Genomic DNA, 16,374 nt, shown 5'->3' with positions numbered 1-16,374 from the left:
ATGCTGAAATCTGCATCATATCCCACCTCTTGCAGTGACATGCAGGCGCTAACAAGAAAATGCATTACAATAACCAAACCCTTGCAATGTTTCTGCCTACAATCCATTTTCCTAAAATAAGCTTTTAAGCTCTGCGTGAAATATCAGATTCCATTTTATTTGGTGCACCTGAAAATGTTCCCTTCATAGTTTACAGCAAGAGTCCATCCTTTCATCACTTGCAGGCCTCTTTCCTTCTGGAATTCCACCAACAGTTTTTCTCTCTGTCCTAGGGCATGCATGTATGCTGGCTAGCACTCTCCTGAGAGAGTCATTCCTTACTTTATTCTTGGATGACTTGCGTTTGTTATTGCGTTATTATTTTAAACATGAAATATTCGGATTCATTTTTTTTAATCACGAAAAAAGGAAATGAGACCTGCAAACTAGAAAAAAGGAAATGAGACATGCAAACCTTTGGAATAATGTACTGTTTTTTGGTGTTCCAGTGGGCTCTGCTGCACTAAATTGTTTCCTACTGGTACCAAGTACCTGAGGCAGAATTGCTCTAAAGATCTTCTTTGCTGGATTAAGATATATATATATATTTATTTGTATCTCCTGGCATCCTGGTGAGGGAACCCTCCATTTCTGCCCACCTCACCTTTGATCCCATTGACCCACCAGTTGGCACTTTCATCTCCTGGGAGGTGTGTCAAGTTCTGTCATATGCTGCTCATGTTGCAGGCTGTCTTGAAGGTGGACCACCTCCTGGCTACCTGGAGTTTATTGCTCTTGTGACTGGTCTGAAAACTTAGTGAGGGAAAACACACCAGTTGGCAGCACAATATGTTCTGTCTGGCTGCATCAGCCTGGTCTGTCTCAAGGTGGGGTGCAGTGCGAGTTTTTTTATTGTATGAAGTTCTGTGAACTTTTTCATTGGAGCACTGTCTCTTTGTTAGAAATCTTAAGCAGACAATGAAACTGAAATACTGACCAGGTTCTGCTGCCATCTAGTGGCATAAAATGGTAGGGAAGAAATCTTTCTGGTGGGTTTTTAACAGTGAAACAGTTGAAACCGAAAACTGGATAGCCTACGTATACGAGATGTCCCCCCCTCCCCCTCCCACCCACCCCCTCTCCCTCCCAATGCAGTGTTTCAAATCATAAGCATTTTATAATGTGGCAAATGTCTTGTGTTTATTTATTTATTTTGTTTGTAAGATCCCGCTTCCATTGTGCTTTTCCTTGAAAGTTTTCCAATGTTAATTTAGGTTGTTTCTTTATTAACACTTCTTTAATTAGATGAGAATAAAGTGATAGTGACAGTCTATTTGAAATTACAATTTCATGAAACCTTGTTTTTCCAGAGTACGGTTATGAGGCAGAGGCGACGAGAAGGCGTCAAACCCACAATGCCAACAGCTGAAGAAAGGAAGATTATTTTGGAATCAATAGGAGAAGTGCCATACTGATAGCACTAGTTTCTTATGTAAATTAACATGTTCTGGAATGCAATCATTTTAATATCTGCCTTTAGAACCTCTAAAGAGTTTGATACTTAGCTGTGGTTTAATGTGAAATTGAATTGACTGGGACAATGCTTTGTAAAGTCTACCTTGCTAAAGAAATTAACAATGAAAGGAGCATGCATTAAGCTACTTCATTACCTGTTAAGTTATTATAGCTTGATGCACTTCATCCCAAAATTAAAACGGGTATGTCTAGTTTAGAGAAATTGTGATCCCAAATCCCAATCTTTCTTTTTACCATAAATGTTTCATGCTTGCCAAAAAGATTGTTAGTCATATGTTGCACATTGTTATTGAAACCGTCGCTACAACCCTGACCTGTAAAGGTTAGAGCCTTACTATCAATTGATGTTGGTTAATATCACTTGACCACATGCTATCTTAATGTATATTAATTTAAATGTAATGCTCAATATTGAGAGTGACCATAGATTCTTACTGTGGTGATATATGTTGTTACTTAGTGGGCAGAAATGAAAAAGATAAGTGTAAGTTAATAATCAACTTGGCAACTGAGATTGCAGTTTTAAGGATGAATGGTCCATGTTTCTACTGCTGAGTAGCAGATGATTAAAAGCGGCACAGTTTAAAATTACTTATAAAAACATAAATTTGAACCTACATCATTAATTTCAATATTCTATATTGATAAAGGTGTGGTTGCTTTCTTGCACTATGAAACTCTAGTGCCCTCTTGTCCCCAGGGGAAGGACTTTACTTTGCCATTCAAAAATGTTGAGCTGGCGAGGGAACCCAGAAACATTATAAATACATTTCTTTCCACTATGGTCCCATTCTAGCTCTTTGTGACATGAGTTAGAATACGTCCTAGGTTCAACACAAGACACACCACCCCGTTTTCTTCTGGATCTCAGAAATGCTCAGGGTTACTAGGTTTTCCTGGATGGTGGCTGACCCAGTTCCTGTATACTTAGCGAATCCCCCAGCAAGTTTGAATATAAAGTCATGTTTTTTGCACTTGCTGAACATTCTACATAAGAAAATGTCCATGGATTCCCATGCTTCTCAAGTTTCCTAAATGCTCAGTTTCTGGTAATTATGATGGACTGGGATGAGGCCTGAGTAATGACCAGTGGCAGAGATTAATTCAAGCCACTGGTCAATACATATATATATATATACACACACACACGCTCACACTCTCTCACACACTCACACTCTCTCTCACACACTCACACTCTCTCTCTCACACACACACACTCTCTCACCTCATGTATGCCCAGACATGGGCCCCATGTACGCTGTGCCACTGGAACCAGACTCTACCCGATTGATTCACCCTAATAAGGGCAAAACTTGGCCTTGGGTTGCTTGTTTTCTGGTTCAGGAAGAACCCTCCCTGACAGTACAGCTGGAATGTTCCTATCAGAGCAGGGTCAAGACTGATTTGCATTTAGCTAGATCCAAACTGAGGTGGCATGATGTGCAAAATAATGATGGACTTTGAAGAAGCCCTGCATAATTACTAGTGGCTGAGATTAGTTCAAACATTCTATCGCTTTTTTTTCATATATATACACTATGGTGCACCACCCCCCTGTCAGTAAAAAGAAAAGTCTCTGTGTGAAAGAAATGTGTCCCTCACAGCTTGTGGTACGGGTTTATTGTAAGGAATCTCTGGTATGAGCAACAGTAGTACGAGGACATCGCTGCACCTCAGAAGTAGTACAGAGGATGTGAACGTCCCTTCCAGTGATCAAACATGAACTGGCATCTTGGGAAAGGACTTAAACTCCATTTTAGGTTGGGAACCTTTAATAGATGAAGAAGCACAAGTTTGACATCTTCCATACCATACTGGCGTCCAGAACCTGTCTGCTGTCTTTTACTCCTGGTGATCTAGGGACTTGTGGAACACCTTTTCTGGTGACTAAGCAAGGAGATATCAGAGCAGTTTGTGCAGCACAATTGCTCAACACACACTCCGCATGATGTTTCAGGTATACATTGGCCTGCTTCATTAGGATTGTTTTTCTGCTCCAAAAATATATATACAGCTTTCGAAAAGATCTTGAACCGACTCATTGCAGAGCTTTAACTGTAGGCTCCTCACCTGAAGAACAATGTTTGAAAGGGTGCTGTAATCAAAATCGAACTACTAAAGGTGCATGAACTGAAGTTGCATCTTCGGAAGACCTTTCACTTACTCGGTAGTCTATCCAGTGAGAACCTCTTATTCTGATGGATACTTTTACCTGCAGAAGCCTCACTTGTAGAATAATCCCCAGTTGTCAGACTGAATCTGAACACTTCAAAGCTCTCAAGTTGCTGGTCCGGGTGCTGACTTCAAATCAATGCCGGAAGAGGCCTGAGGTGACATTACTGAAGCCATTTAGCACCCACCCTAGCATAAAAACATCTGTTCCCTTTTGTCCGCGCCTTCAACACGAATCCAGAGCTCGCTCTTGAGAGTCGTGCGTTTTCCTCACATAATAAGTTTACCTTTTGTAGTATGATGTCCCAACCAAATTACTTTGGTCTATTTGTCTATTACCAGCCCCCAATCCATTTGTCTCTGTTGCCTTGGCTCAGACCACAACTCGTGCTCTTGATAGTCTTGTCCGAATGTCCACCCTAAAGTAATCAACCGACCAAATCGGTTCTTACACGTATAGTGGATGACGTGTTAAAAATGTTGGATCAGAACAAATCTTGCCTTCTAATCCTCCTCGACCTATCGTCCGCCTTCGATATGGTTAAGCATGACAACCTACTAGACCTACTGGAACATAGGATGGGGTTGCCAGGGTCCATCCTAAATTGGTTTGCCTCGTTTCTCCACAACAGAACTCAAAGATTCAGTCCCTGGCTAAGTCCACTCCACACGCACTCCGTTCCACAGGGGTCCTCGCTCTCACCAACTTTCTTTAACTTGTTCATTGAGCCTTAAACTGAAATTATTAGGTCATCCAATGTCCATTATCACATGTATGCCACTGACACCCAATTGTACCTGAATGTCTTTTCCCCTGAAAACATCAGGTCTCTCAACTCTGCAAAAAAAACTCCAAACTGGCTGTCATGTAATCGCCTCAAACTAAACACTCTTAAAACGAAATTCCTCTTAATCGCCCCACCCAGTCACCCGATATTGAGGAATGGATGAAGCAACAAACCTCTCTTAACAGCTTGCCACACGTTCTAGATTCCAGAAGATTATTGGGATTAACACTAGACGAGAGCCTTAACATGCAGAAGCACATCAGTGCTGCCAACAAAAGACTATACCTCCAAATGAACATCTTAAACAAAACAAAAACCGTCCTGGTACTCAATGACTTCAAGTCTGCCCTGCAAGCCCTAGTAATTCCTAGATTGGACTATGGAAGTGCAACCTTCTGTGGCCTACCCAAATTCAAGAAGTCTCTGTTAAGGGCTTCTTTTAACTCTACTGCAGGGCTCATCACAGTATCTAAAGGAAACAACCACATCCTGCCCCCCAATCTGAAATCTTTAAATTGGCTCCCTTACGAAGCAAGAATAGTTAAAAAGTTCCTGCATGCCCCATAAAGTCCTACACTTTAATACCCTGAGATACTTCGCACAGAAACTGGCGCTTTCAGGCGGCTACAGATCCTCTAAAAGTTCCAGCACCTTACTGTTGGAAACCATAAATGGGTCTATAAAAAGAAAACTTTTCCTCGAGAATTTGGAACTCCGTGCTCCTTGAAATCAGACTGAATCCCTAAACTGCATCTTTCAACAAGGAAGTCCTATTACAATTGATGAACAATTTTCGGGCCTGATATGGCACGATGACTACACCCATGTTTATTACTTGCCTGTTTATATAGTCGTGTTTTAGACCCCAGGAACTCTACTCTCTGGGCCGGACATAGCATGATGACTGCACCCACTTGTTTATTGCTCGCCTGTTTATGATCTTATTTTTATTTGTTGGATTTTGTCATTGAGGTGGTCCCGCACTCAACTTGGAAATTACCACATCCTGTAGTGGTCTTGATTATTGTGTTAGCTTTATATGTCTCTTCTCAGTAATAAAATAAAGGAAAGGGAGGCCAAGCTCTTCATGGCACATGTCATGGATAACAGACAGTGGTTGACACTCAAGAACTAAATGCTGGGCACCATCATCCTACTCCTTGGGTGCAAAGTGGAGGAAGCAAAAGACACATAGAAAAGGTATGTCCTTTACAATACCCTTCCACTTACACAGCATCTTCGTTCTTGCAACCAGAGTTGGTTTAATGGAGTTGGTTAACCATTCTCTTAGTTTCCCTGTGCCTTTGACTCTGCTGGACTCTGAGATACCTCGATCTTCATCAGCTCCATCAACAAATACCTTTCTTCCCAGATAAACTGATGCTGGCACCGACTCTTCCAGAATTTGTGACTCCAGGCACTGACCAGGCGGCGTTTCTCATCGCCATGTAGAACACTTTTGCCGGTGTCTGTGCCATTTGTCTCACCATCAGGCCCCATGGAACTTTATGACCTTCCAATGTTTATGCCTCCCGCTCTGATGCTGCTCGGCTCCATCCCACCTATATGGATGTTGGCTCCTCCTGGCTTTATGGTGCACCACGTCACCTCTGCCTAGGCCTTGGATGGCGCCACCCTTTGTCCACTGTAGGTGCCAGTACCTGAAGATGATGGAATATACCAGGGAGACACGCCCCCTCGGCCGGCCACGCCCCCTCCAATTGCCTGTTCTTTCACCATAAATCATGTGCCTTGGCAGGAAGCGCAGCGGACGAGCGCAGCGGGCGCGACGATTGCGCGCCGAAGGCGCGCCTAAGGCAAGCCCGTCTGCGCCCGTCCGCGACTGGCCGGGACTAGGGGCTTATCACTCTGCTCCGCTTATCACCTATACCCCGGACCAACTTCGCTGCTGCCAGGGCCCCTGGCCTATCCCGGCCTCTATTTGCTCTCTTATCTCCTCCCTTGGTCTCTCTCCTGCTGCTCCCTTCCTCTGTCCTCTCCCCACAGTGGACACCCCTCCCGTGTCTTGCAGCACCGCTCCCTCATCATCCCCCAAAGCCCTCACAGCTTATTATCTCAACACCCGGTCTGCTGTTGCCCATGCACATGAACTGTCAGTCTTATTGGATCTCCATGCTCCCGACCTTCTTTTTTTAACCGAGACATGGTTTTGCGATGACTCCCTCCCTGCCCTACTATCCACCCTACCGGCCACCTACTATGCCCTCAGGGCGGACCGCCCTTCTGGTAGGGCCGGGGGCGGCGTGGCGGTCATCGCACGCACCAATCTCCTCTTCCAAACGTTACCTTTACCTGACATTGCAACCTCCGAATTTCTGGTGATCCGCACAGTCTCCACCTCTCCCCCCCTGACTTGCTTCCTTACCTACCGTCCCCCTCAGTCCCCCTCACAGTTTCTCCCCGACTTTTTGGAGGTCTTGGCCACCATCACAGTCAACAACTCCTCCATTCTGCTCCTTGGCGATTTTAATTTCTGGCCCTCCGACTCCGCTGAGTGCCCTTCCTCCAAGGAATTCTCCGAAACCCTTCACTCCCTCAACTTCATTTCCCATGTCCATTCCCCCACTCACATCAAAGGTCATATACTCGATCAGATGTGGTCCCTGAACTGCTGGGTGGATTCACTCTCTATTACCCCTTGCCCCTGGTCTGATCACCACTTGATCTCTTTCCTTCTTCCCATCCTCCCTCCAGCCAAGCCCCCCCGGCCTAAAAACACCTGGGTCCGATCATGGGGTCGTGTCAACCTGGAGAATCTCTCTTCCCTTCTTACTTCATCCCTCCCCCCCCTTCAGGGTCTTCCTACACTTTCCCAGGTCGATGCCATAGATCAGTGGCTCTCCCACGGACGCGACGCTTTTGCCCCGCTCAAGCGCATTACCTCCAAACGCGACAAGGACGCTAATCGGTGGTTCACCGAAGAGCTTAAGACCACCAAATTAACAGTACGCCGCGCGGAGCGGGCATGGAGAAGAAATTACTGCCCCACTCTAAAACTGGATTACACTAACATCCTAAGCCAGTATAAAAAAGACATCTTGGAGGCAAAAACATCCTACTTCTCCTCCAAAATTTTAGCCGCGGAAAACCAGTCCAAGGAGATATTCACCATCATCCACAACCTAGCGTTCTCGGACAGATCCACTCTTAAGCCAGCCCCGTCCGAAGAACTCTGTCTTTCTCTCAACAACTATTTCATTCACAAAATCATCACTATCAAGGCTAATATCCCGCCACCCTCCCCCTCTTTTGTCGACCCTCAATGTCCCCCCCCTAAAGGTGTGCTTACCTCACTTCCCCCTATCACTCGAGAGAGCCTGATCACCTTGGTTCCCCTGGTCAAATCCGGCTCTCCTTTAGACCCCTGTCCCGCTCACATTCTCCGCCATATCTTTGTTTCCTGCCCTGACCCTCCCCTTCACCTTCTTAACAGCTCTCTTGCCCAAGGCATCGTTCCCAAACCCTTGAAATCGGCGGTAATTGTGCCCATCCTAAAAAAACCCGGGGCAGACCCCTCTGTCCCCGCCAATTTCCGTCCTATTTCCCTCCTACCATTCCTGGCCAAGTTGCTCGAGCGCCACGTCACCTGTGCTCTGAGCTCTTTTGTGGAGAATCATGGTGCTCTTGCCCCCCGTCAAGCCGGTTTCCGCCCTGCACACTCTACGGAGTCCGTTGTCCTGTCGGTCTTGGACACCCTTAGGGAGGGCATGGACACTAATCAGCACCAGGCCCTTGTACTCCTCGATCTCTCAGCCGCCTTCGATACGGTGGATCACACCATCCTTCTCTCCCGTGTCGGAGCGGCGGGGATCGGGGGGACTGCCCTGGTCTGGCTGTCCTCCTTCCTGAGTGACCGCACCCAGGCTGTTCGCCTGGGTGACTTCACGGCGGACGTCCGGAAAGTTCAGTGCGGGGTTCCCCAGGGTTCCTCTCTTTCTCCCCTCTTGTTTAATCTGTATATTGCCCCCTTAATCTTCTCGCTTCAACAGATGGAGGTCGGCGTATTCAATTATGCGGACGACCTCCAGCTTGTCTTCAATCTATCCTCTCCTTCCTCTGTTCTAAACTTTCAATCTGTTATGCTTCACATCAGGGACTGGATGAACCACAATCACCTTAAACTCAACCCAGACAAAACCGAGTTGGTGTTGACGGGTGGTTCATCCAGCCCCTGGTCCCCTCTCTTCTGGCCCCCTTCTCTTGGCCCCCCTCCTACCCCCGCTTCCTCAGTCAAGACACTTGGTATAAAACTCAATTCTCAACTCACTCTGCACTCCCAGGTGAGCTCTGTGGTGTCCTCTTCTTTTCTTTCACTGCGCACTATACGCAGGGTGTCCCGTTTCTTCACTGTCTCTGCTCTAAAACTCATCATCTTGGCCATGGTGGTTTCCCGCCTGGATTATGGCAACGCCCTGTATGCCGGTATCCCCGCCTACAGCTTGCATCGCCTACAACAGGTCCAAAACCAGGCGGCCCGCCTGGTTTTCAAACTCCCCAAATTTCACCACTCTACCCCGCTCCTAAAATCACTTCACTGGCTCCCTGTGCGAGCCAGAATTCAGTTCAAGCTTGCCTCCATCACCTTCCGGGCCCGACACGGACTCGCACCTGCGTTTATCTCCTCCGAGATTGTTTCCTATGTCCCCACCAGGGTACTTCGTTCATCCTCCCAGTCCCTCCTCACCATCCCACGCTTCCGGAGAAAGAAGTGGGGAGGCTCCAAATTCGCTACCCTCGCCCCCACCCTCTGGAACTCCCTTCCCCTTGAACTCCGTACCATTTCTCTCTACCCACAATTCCGCAACCAACTTAAAACCTACCTGTTCACAAAATATTTCGATTAATAAACTTGCCTGTCCCCCCAGCTTTTTAATTTAGGATCCGGTTAGTATCAGCGCCAAGAAACCGCAGGTATACGCGCGCTTTATAAGAAATTTTAAATTCAAATTAAATTCAAATTCTTCAGCCAGTGGATTGGACAACTTAACTGAATTGGTAATGGAGTTTTCCCTTGGACCCCCTGCATCGAATGTGATTTACTTTCATTTCTAGTCCAAAATAAAGGTGAAGACCAACGTCCTCACTGAGGTTCTTCTTTGGGGAGCGCCAATAAAAAAACCATTGCTACCATTCAATTATGTCCTCTTAGACCCAATCCTAGCAGTGTTGGACAGACCCACATCGGCTACGTGGTTAGCTGACTGTTGGTTAGATGTCACTGCCCTGCTCCAGGTGACCATCATTTCTCTCCTCTCATTTCTCTACTGAAAGTCTGGTAGTTTATGCATCATATTCGTCTGGGCAGTCAGCTGGTACTTTCCCTATGGTGCCAGCGGACAGAGGGTTGAAGGGCCTTGAGTATGGTGCTAAAGTCAGTGAATTCCAATTGTCTCCTGACGTGCTACAACCACACACATTGAGACATGGCTCAGATGATTACCCCCATGTTCCGGAAAACCTGAGGGTGCGCTTCCAGGAAGTGATCCAAGATGTACAAATAATCAAATCTCCCTAGGCCAGGCGATTAGCACCTCTGTCTTCATTCGGCTGCATGCTTACTGCATATGCCTAATTTTTCATCAGATGTTCAGGTGTACCTTCTGAATCATGCATGCGATGGCTCACGCTCTGCGGGAGTAAAATGTGGATTCAGCATTGCAGTGGTTTAAAACCAGCAAGGCTACAGCCTGCTCCATGGACTTGTAATTGCCTCCTAAGAGGGACTATTGCCAGTGTAAGTGTTTGTGACTTTCAACATCAGACCCTTCAACCCCAAACTAGGCAAACAAAAGCAGCAAAATCTGTTTGTCAGACAATGTCTCCACCAGGCAAGCATAACCCCTCAGATGGACTTGTTTGCCTCTTTGGAAAACGATCAATGGCAGCAGTTCTGTGCCTTCCAGTAGATGTTGAGAGGAGCTTTAGGGAACCTGTTTCAGTTGAGATGGGACGTTTAGCTGCATTATACTCTCCCTTCCCTCTCCCAGTACAACTGATTTCTGAGGTTCTGCGCAAGATTCAGAAAGGCTGTGGCAAAGTCCTTTTCATTGCCCTTGACTAGCCATAAAGGATGTGGTATGCAGATCATCTGTTCTCCACATATCCTCCTGCTCAAGCTGCCATTCAGACTGGGCCTCATCTCCTTGTCTGGGGAAATGATTCTGCTTCACACTGTCCACATACATCCATGGAGATTGACAGGAGACATCTGGCTTACTTTCAGCTGTCACCAGAGATGGTGGTCATCATCTTGTCAGCGTGTCGCCCCTCTAACAAATCCTCTTATTCTGGCTGATCGTTCCTCTGTCTGCCAGACTAGCCATCTCTTTTCAAATGCCCCATTGTAATGTTGTTGCTGAAAGTGTTGACAAATATGTACACTCCAACTCCCTTTGCTGTGCCCCAGTGGGAATGTTAACGTGGTCATGGCTTTTCTTATTGGAACTCTATTTGAGTACCTTTATATTTGTCCCAAAAGGATGCTGATTCTAAAAACAGTGTTTTTAATAGCTATTACTGCAGCCAGATGTGTGAGCGAGGTGCATTCAGTTTCTGTCCTCTTTTTTTACCTAATGGTGTAAGGAGGATACGTTGGTGGTGTTAGACAGAGCTGCTTGCTTTCTTGCCAAAAGAGGTGAATCATTTTCACCTAAAACAGTTCATCACCCTTCCTACTTTCTATCCCCCTCCCACTAAGGAAGATGAGTAATTGCACATGTTGGATCCTAGGCAAGTGATCAATTACTACCTAGACTACACAAGAACACATGTCTGGATTACCAGCTATTCCTGGGGTAATGTGGTGCAGAAAGGCAAAGTGTTGCAGAAAAGGTTTCTTTTGAAATGGATCATCTGCTGCATCAGTGCCTGATACGCCTTAGCCAAGAAGGAGCCTCCAGAAGGGATTAGAGCCCATTCCACCAGGGCCAAATCCACTACTACTGACTCTGCAAGAGGAGTATCAGTTACAGAGATATGCAAGGCAGCTATGTGGGCATCTCTGAACGCTCCCACCAAGCATTATTGCCTGGATTCTGAAGAGCAGCAAAATGGTCACTTCACCAGTTCTATCTTGTAGTTCTGCCATGTTTAACCATCCATCAAGCCTCCTTCTAAGCAGAATATTGCTTTGTAATTCTACAGACAAGGTGTCTGATGATAGAAGTATCCATCAGATGAAAAGGTTAGTTACCTGTGTTAACGATCTTTCTGGTGGATTTTCCATCTACCTCAGACACCTCATCGACCTGTCCGCCTCCATGTTTGATGGATAATTATAGAGAAAGTTAATAAGATTCCAATTTATGTTCTTGTACTTCCGTACTGAATTGATGCCAGCCCCTTCAATTGCCTCGACGTCTTCGAAAACATTAATGGAAACTGATGTTGTGAAGGGGTAGGTGCAATATGGCTTTGGTGACATCATGAGGTCACATCTGGCATTGATTTGAAAACAGTGCCCCCCCAGAGACGTGAGAGCTTTGAAGATTCTGAATCCAGTTTGATGCCTGGAGATTTTTCTGCAGGTGATGAATCTGTAGGTACATAGAATATCCACCAGAAAGATCATTATTGCAAGCAAGTAACTTTTTCTTGAGGTTACCTTTGTACCAGAACTGGCAAAGGTTAAGATGGAAGTCATTGATAAGGATCAGGCACACAATGAATAAAAAACAGAATGAGTCCTCCAAGACAATTTCAGCTTAAAAGCCACAGGATTTATTTGAGTAGTTATCTCAAATGGCCCAAAAAATCATATATGAACTTTGCAGGCTTTATATAGACAGGAAGAAGAGAAAATAACCAAGCCTTCATTCCAGGGGCAAATAGGGCCGAACTTGATTTTGATTTATCCTACATTCTCCTTAGAAAAGTGTAAGTGTTCAGAAACAAGTTGCCTATCTGTTTGCAACTGATTCGCCTGCAAGTGTCTGCATACCCGATCGGGTGGTTAGCTGCGCTTTATAAATCCTGATTGATTGATTCAATTATCACTTGTTGCTGGAAGCAAGCAATCCATTCAAAACGATGGAAAAGCTCTTGGATGAAATCGTTGCTTGCAGAAGTTAGGTGAGACCTTGACAGCCCTACAAGTACCCTTATCATAAGACAGATCTGCAGTTGGTAAGTAGGAGAGCCAGTTGTCTTGAGTTGCATCACAGAACACAGTAGATATTCCTCCAAGTGTTGGTTCAGGCTGATAATCAGAATATAAACCTTATTTAGACCCCTACGCCTTACACATTGTTCTTCAAAAAAGTGAGATATATATTCCCTCTATCAGAAATCTTAGTATTGAGGCAACCAATGAAGAGGAAAAGTGTCTCAAAAAGCATTGTACCATTTCTGCAGTTATTGGTAACTTGAGCAATGGAGAAAAATGGGCCTTTAAAAAAATGCACCCATTATCACCCAGTATCTTTCTTAAAATGAAATATCGGTTTTAATATTTGTGAAAATTCTGTTAATATTCTGGAGCTATTTCTAATGGCTATCCAAAAGGTTTAGAATGCAGGAATTAAGGCTAGACACAAATAGGGCAGGTAACTAAAAAGCTTGCAAAACTAAATCCAGGTAGACTTGCACCATGTTGACCAGAAATCTCTTATCACATTTTGATAACATCCAGTTGAAAAGTGACTTGTTGGCTTTAAATAAATATCCTTTAATTCATGCGGAGCTGTGTTTTTGTGAGCCCTCTTGACTTTGTCTAGAATGGACTAAACTACCAACTTCTCATTGAGAAGAAATTACTGGCTCATCTTAAGTGAAACTGGAATGTAGGTGACCGTGAAATCATGCTGGGCAAGGTAGAATGTCCATCTGGCTTAGTGACTAGTCCTATGATGAATATTTCACAAACACTGTAGATTCTGATCTATTTGAATTTCAAATGGTTCTTCAGTTCACGTCTCCACTCAGTAGAAGCCAGTGTATGGTGGAACGTTTTCTTTAGAGTGCTAAAAAGTTCCAATCAGAGTCTGATAAAACATGCTATGCAGCTTTATAGATCGCACAATCACCTAGGAGGATATCCTGGTGCTGAGCAAGTGCGAGTCTAGGCACATCTAGGGCCTAGTGGAACTACTCGAAAACCCCAGGCTTCAGCTTCTTGCAGAGTTCAATATTTTCCTAAAAGAGTTGAGCACATACCTGAGTAGTGTGTCCAGCTTCACCACAGTCAGTCCTTATGCTGGTGTTCCTTTTTGTTTTCAAAGCAATTGCAGCTCATAATTGCATTGGATTTTCCTGAGACTAAGGATCGATGGACCTCTGATTGGCCAAACGATAGAACATGAAAGGAGTGAAATAACTTTCTTTTTCTTCCTACATTCGCTTCTTCTCCAGTCTATGCTCAACTTGCAGCACTAAATCAACAAGTTCAGGCGATGAAGTAGGATATTGTTAATTAATCAATTTGTTTCTTCCCTCAATACACATTGAAAAGGGTCATCTGAGTTCTTTCAACCCAGATTCTCTCAACTGCCAGCTGATGAAAATGAATCACAAAAGTCAATACATCCATTCCACAGTTACCCTTTCTAGAGCCGCAGGTTTGGATTTCTAACCCCTTGTCACTAAGGACCTAGTCAACGTGCCAACCCAAACCAGAAAAACTGCTGAATTGCAACCTATACACAATCCATTGAGAAATGTTTGCGTAAGATGTATTTCAGGTAACTTTGCAGAGTCATGAGACCTGAGATGGGAACAGTTATTGGAACAACAAATTTTCTTTCATAAATGAATAATAGACTTAGGGTTCATTAGAACATGTTTCAAAACCTTTTATTTTTTAAACTAAAACCCTAGTTTTGTGTACACAAGATGAATTGTTACGACAATGAATGTGAACAGTAAGGAACTTAATAACATAAGCAAAACTCCCAACATTATTGTTATTTAAAGTATAGCATTAACACCCTCATTCACTACTAGTAGTGCTATACTAGGTTTAGATCTAGCCCATTAACTGCATACCTTATTCCAGAACAATAAATTCTATTTACAGCTCACAAAGCCATCTGTTTATGCTGACAGTGAAGGCTGAGTACTTCAGTTAGGGTGGGTGGGCTATTGTGTCCTCCTATCACCCTGTGTGAAGTTCTTTCTGACTGGTTGCTCTTGATATCTATTTTTTATAGATTTGTTAAGGTTTTGTTGAAGATTTTTAGCATAAAATTCAACAAAGAATGGCATAATGCCCTTTCAGCTATTTTTACTTACTCAGGGAATGTTCTCTTGGAAAGATAACAATTACAACACGTACTTAACAACCTTCTAGAAACTCTAGTATTTAGATAATGATGAAACATAAAGATGATCAAAAGCAATGATTACATTCTATGAATATGTTCATGTAAGCTTGATTATCATATTTGCAGGAACAGAAAAATTTGCATTTGATTTGATCATGTGTAATCACTTTTGCTGAATTAATTAGCATGCACACATAATTCACAGAAGGGGAATTCAAAGAAGAGGATTTCCAATCCTAAGGCAGGAAGTCAAAACATGATATCTGATAGAGACTACTAGCCGCAGATTCCTTAACGTAGAATAATCCCCAGGCGTGAGACTGGACCCGGAAAACTTTCTTGCCCAGCATCTCTGCGCCCCGACGTCCTCCACGGGCGTGACGTCAGCGAGGTGACATAAGCCCCACCCCAGCTCACTGACGTCAGTTTTCTTCTTTTCCACTTTGAGCGTTTTTCTTGGGAACAGTGTGGGAATGCCTTCGGGCTTCAAGACGTGCTCGTCTTGCACGCGCCAGATGTCCGCGACGGATCCTCACCCCATCTGTATGTGGTGTTTGGGGGAGCACCATGACTCCACGGATTGTGAGGTGTGTCAGCAAATGAAGCCCAAGTCCCGGCGGGAGCGCCGGATGGAACTCCTTTCGGCATGCATGTCCAGGTCAGCATTGTCGCCGTGCTTGTCCCCCGCGGAAGGCTTCAAGTACCGCCGCTTCTGTCTCCGACATCGTCCCTCTCCCAGGCCGCAAGGGCGTCGCTCATCTGTCGGTAAGTGTTGCAGTTTGTCCTCGAGGCCCGGTCCCCGGACTGTTGGGGGCGCGGGTTCTCCGCGGGTGGTGTGGCCCCGTGCGTCGCCACCGTATCCGCCGTTCCCCGGCACGTGGGTGACCAGAGCCCAGATGGAGGCCTATGCAGTGGCCTTGCAGGCCTCTTTGGCTCTTCCCGCTTCTCCTCTTCTTGGGACATCTGCGGACCCTTGCCGCGTGCGGGGACTTCTGCGGCGACGCCGGCGGCTCCAGGGTCTGAAGTGGTGGTGCCGTTGGGGTGCGGCCCTTCGGGGTTCCCTCCTTCGGACCACGGCGTCTCTGCCTCACCGCAAACCCCCGCAGGTGTCCCTGTGGTGTCACGGGAGGTTGTCGGGGCTCAAGGCTCGTCTGCAAGTCCCCCTCGGTCCTCTAGGTAGGCGGTGGCCTTGTCTGAGGCCGAGATGACGCCGTCTGTCTTTCCCTCCACCCTTCTACCAGGGGCACACTTTTACAGACTGCCTTTCCCTCCTTGCCATCAGTGTTGTCTCCCCCGTCACGGGAGGCCCGCTGGTTAGATTCCTGGGTGCGCAACATCTTCGCCTCCTCTAGTGCTGCTTTGGGGGTCCTTAACACTCTTTGTGTGTTGGCCAGAGCCACTTCTTGCTTATGGGACTCGACGGAGTCCCTTATGTGTTCCGCTTCTCAGGAGGGTGTCTTCGTTGATCTGCGGCACCATGTGTTGGATGACCGTGAGCTGGCGGAGTTAATTCTTCGCTCGGCTCTGGACATTTCGGAGGTGCTTGGTCGTACCATGGCTACTTCGGTGGCCCTTCGCTGCCATGCCTGGCTATGGGATAGTGTTTTCCCTGAGAGCGT

At 45.6% G+C, this 16,374-nt stretch overlaps 1 protein-coding gene across 10 annotated transcripts in view; it reads left to right on the top strand.

Moving 5' to 3' along the window:
* Window positions 1-13,169, top strand: part of CHCHD7 (coiled-coil-helix-coiled-coil-helix domain containing 7) — a 223,809-nt gene extending 210,640 nt beyond the window's left edge. For 6 of the 10 annotated variants that reach the window (XM_085605595.1, XM_085605594.1, XM_085605593.1 and 3 more), the window contains one exon: window positions 1,350-13,169. In XM_085605595.1, the coding sequence (XP_085461721.1) occupies window positions 6,221-9,340 (3,120 nt within the window). In that variant the 5' untranslated portion in view covers window positions 1,350-6,220 and the 3' untranslated portion in view covers window positions 9,341-13,169. The remainder of the gene's footprint in view (window positions 1-1,349) is intronic. The other 4 variants (XM_085605599.1, XM_085605596.1, XM_085605597.1 and 1 more) reach the window with 1 other exon arrangement.
* The last annotated feature ends 3,205 nt before the right edge of the window (window positions 13,170-16,374 follow it).

This window comes from Triturus cristatus, chromosome 5_1 (assembly GCF_964204655.1).
Source record: "Triturus cristatus chromosome 5_1, aTriCri1.1, whole genome shotgun sequence".
NCBI classification, from domain to species: Eukaryota; Metazoa; Chordata; class Amphibia; order Caudata; family Salamandridae; genus Triturus; species Triturus cristatus.
This window is presented reverse-complemented; position numbering and strand designations above follow the sequence as displayed.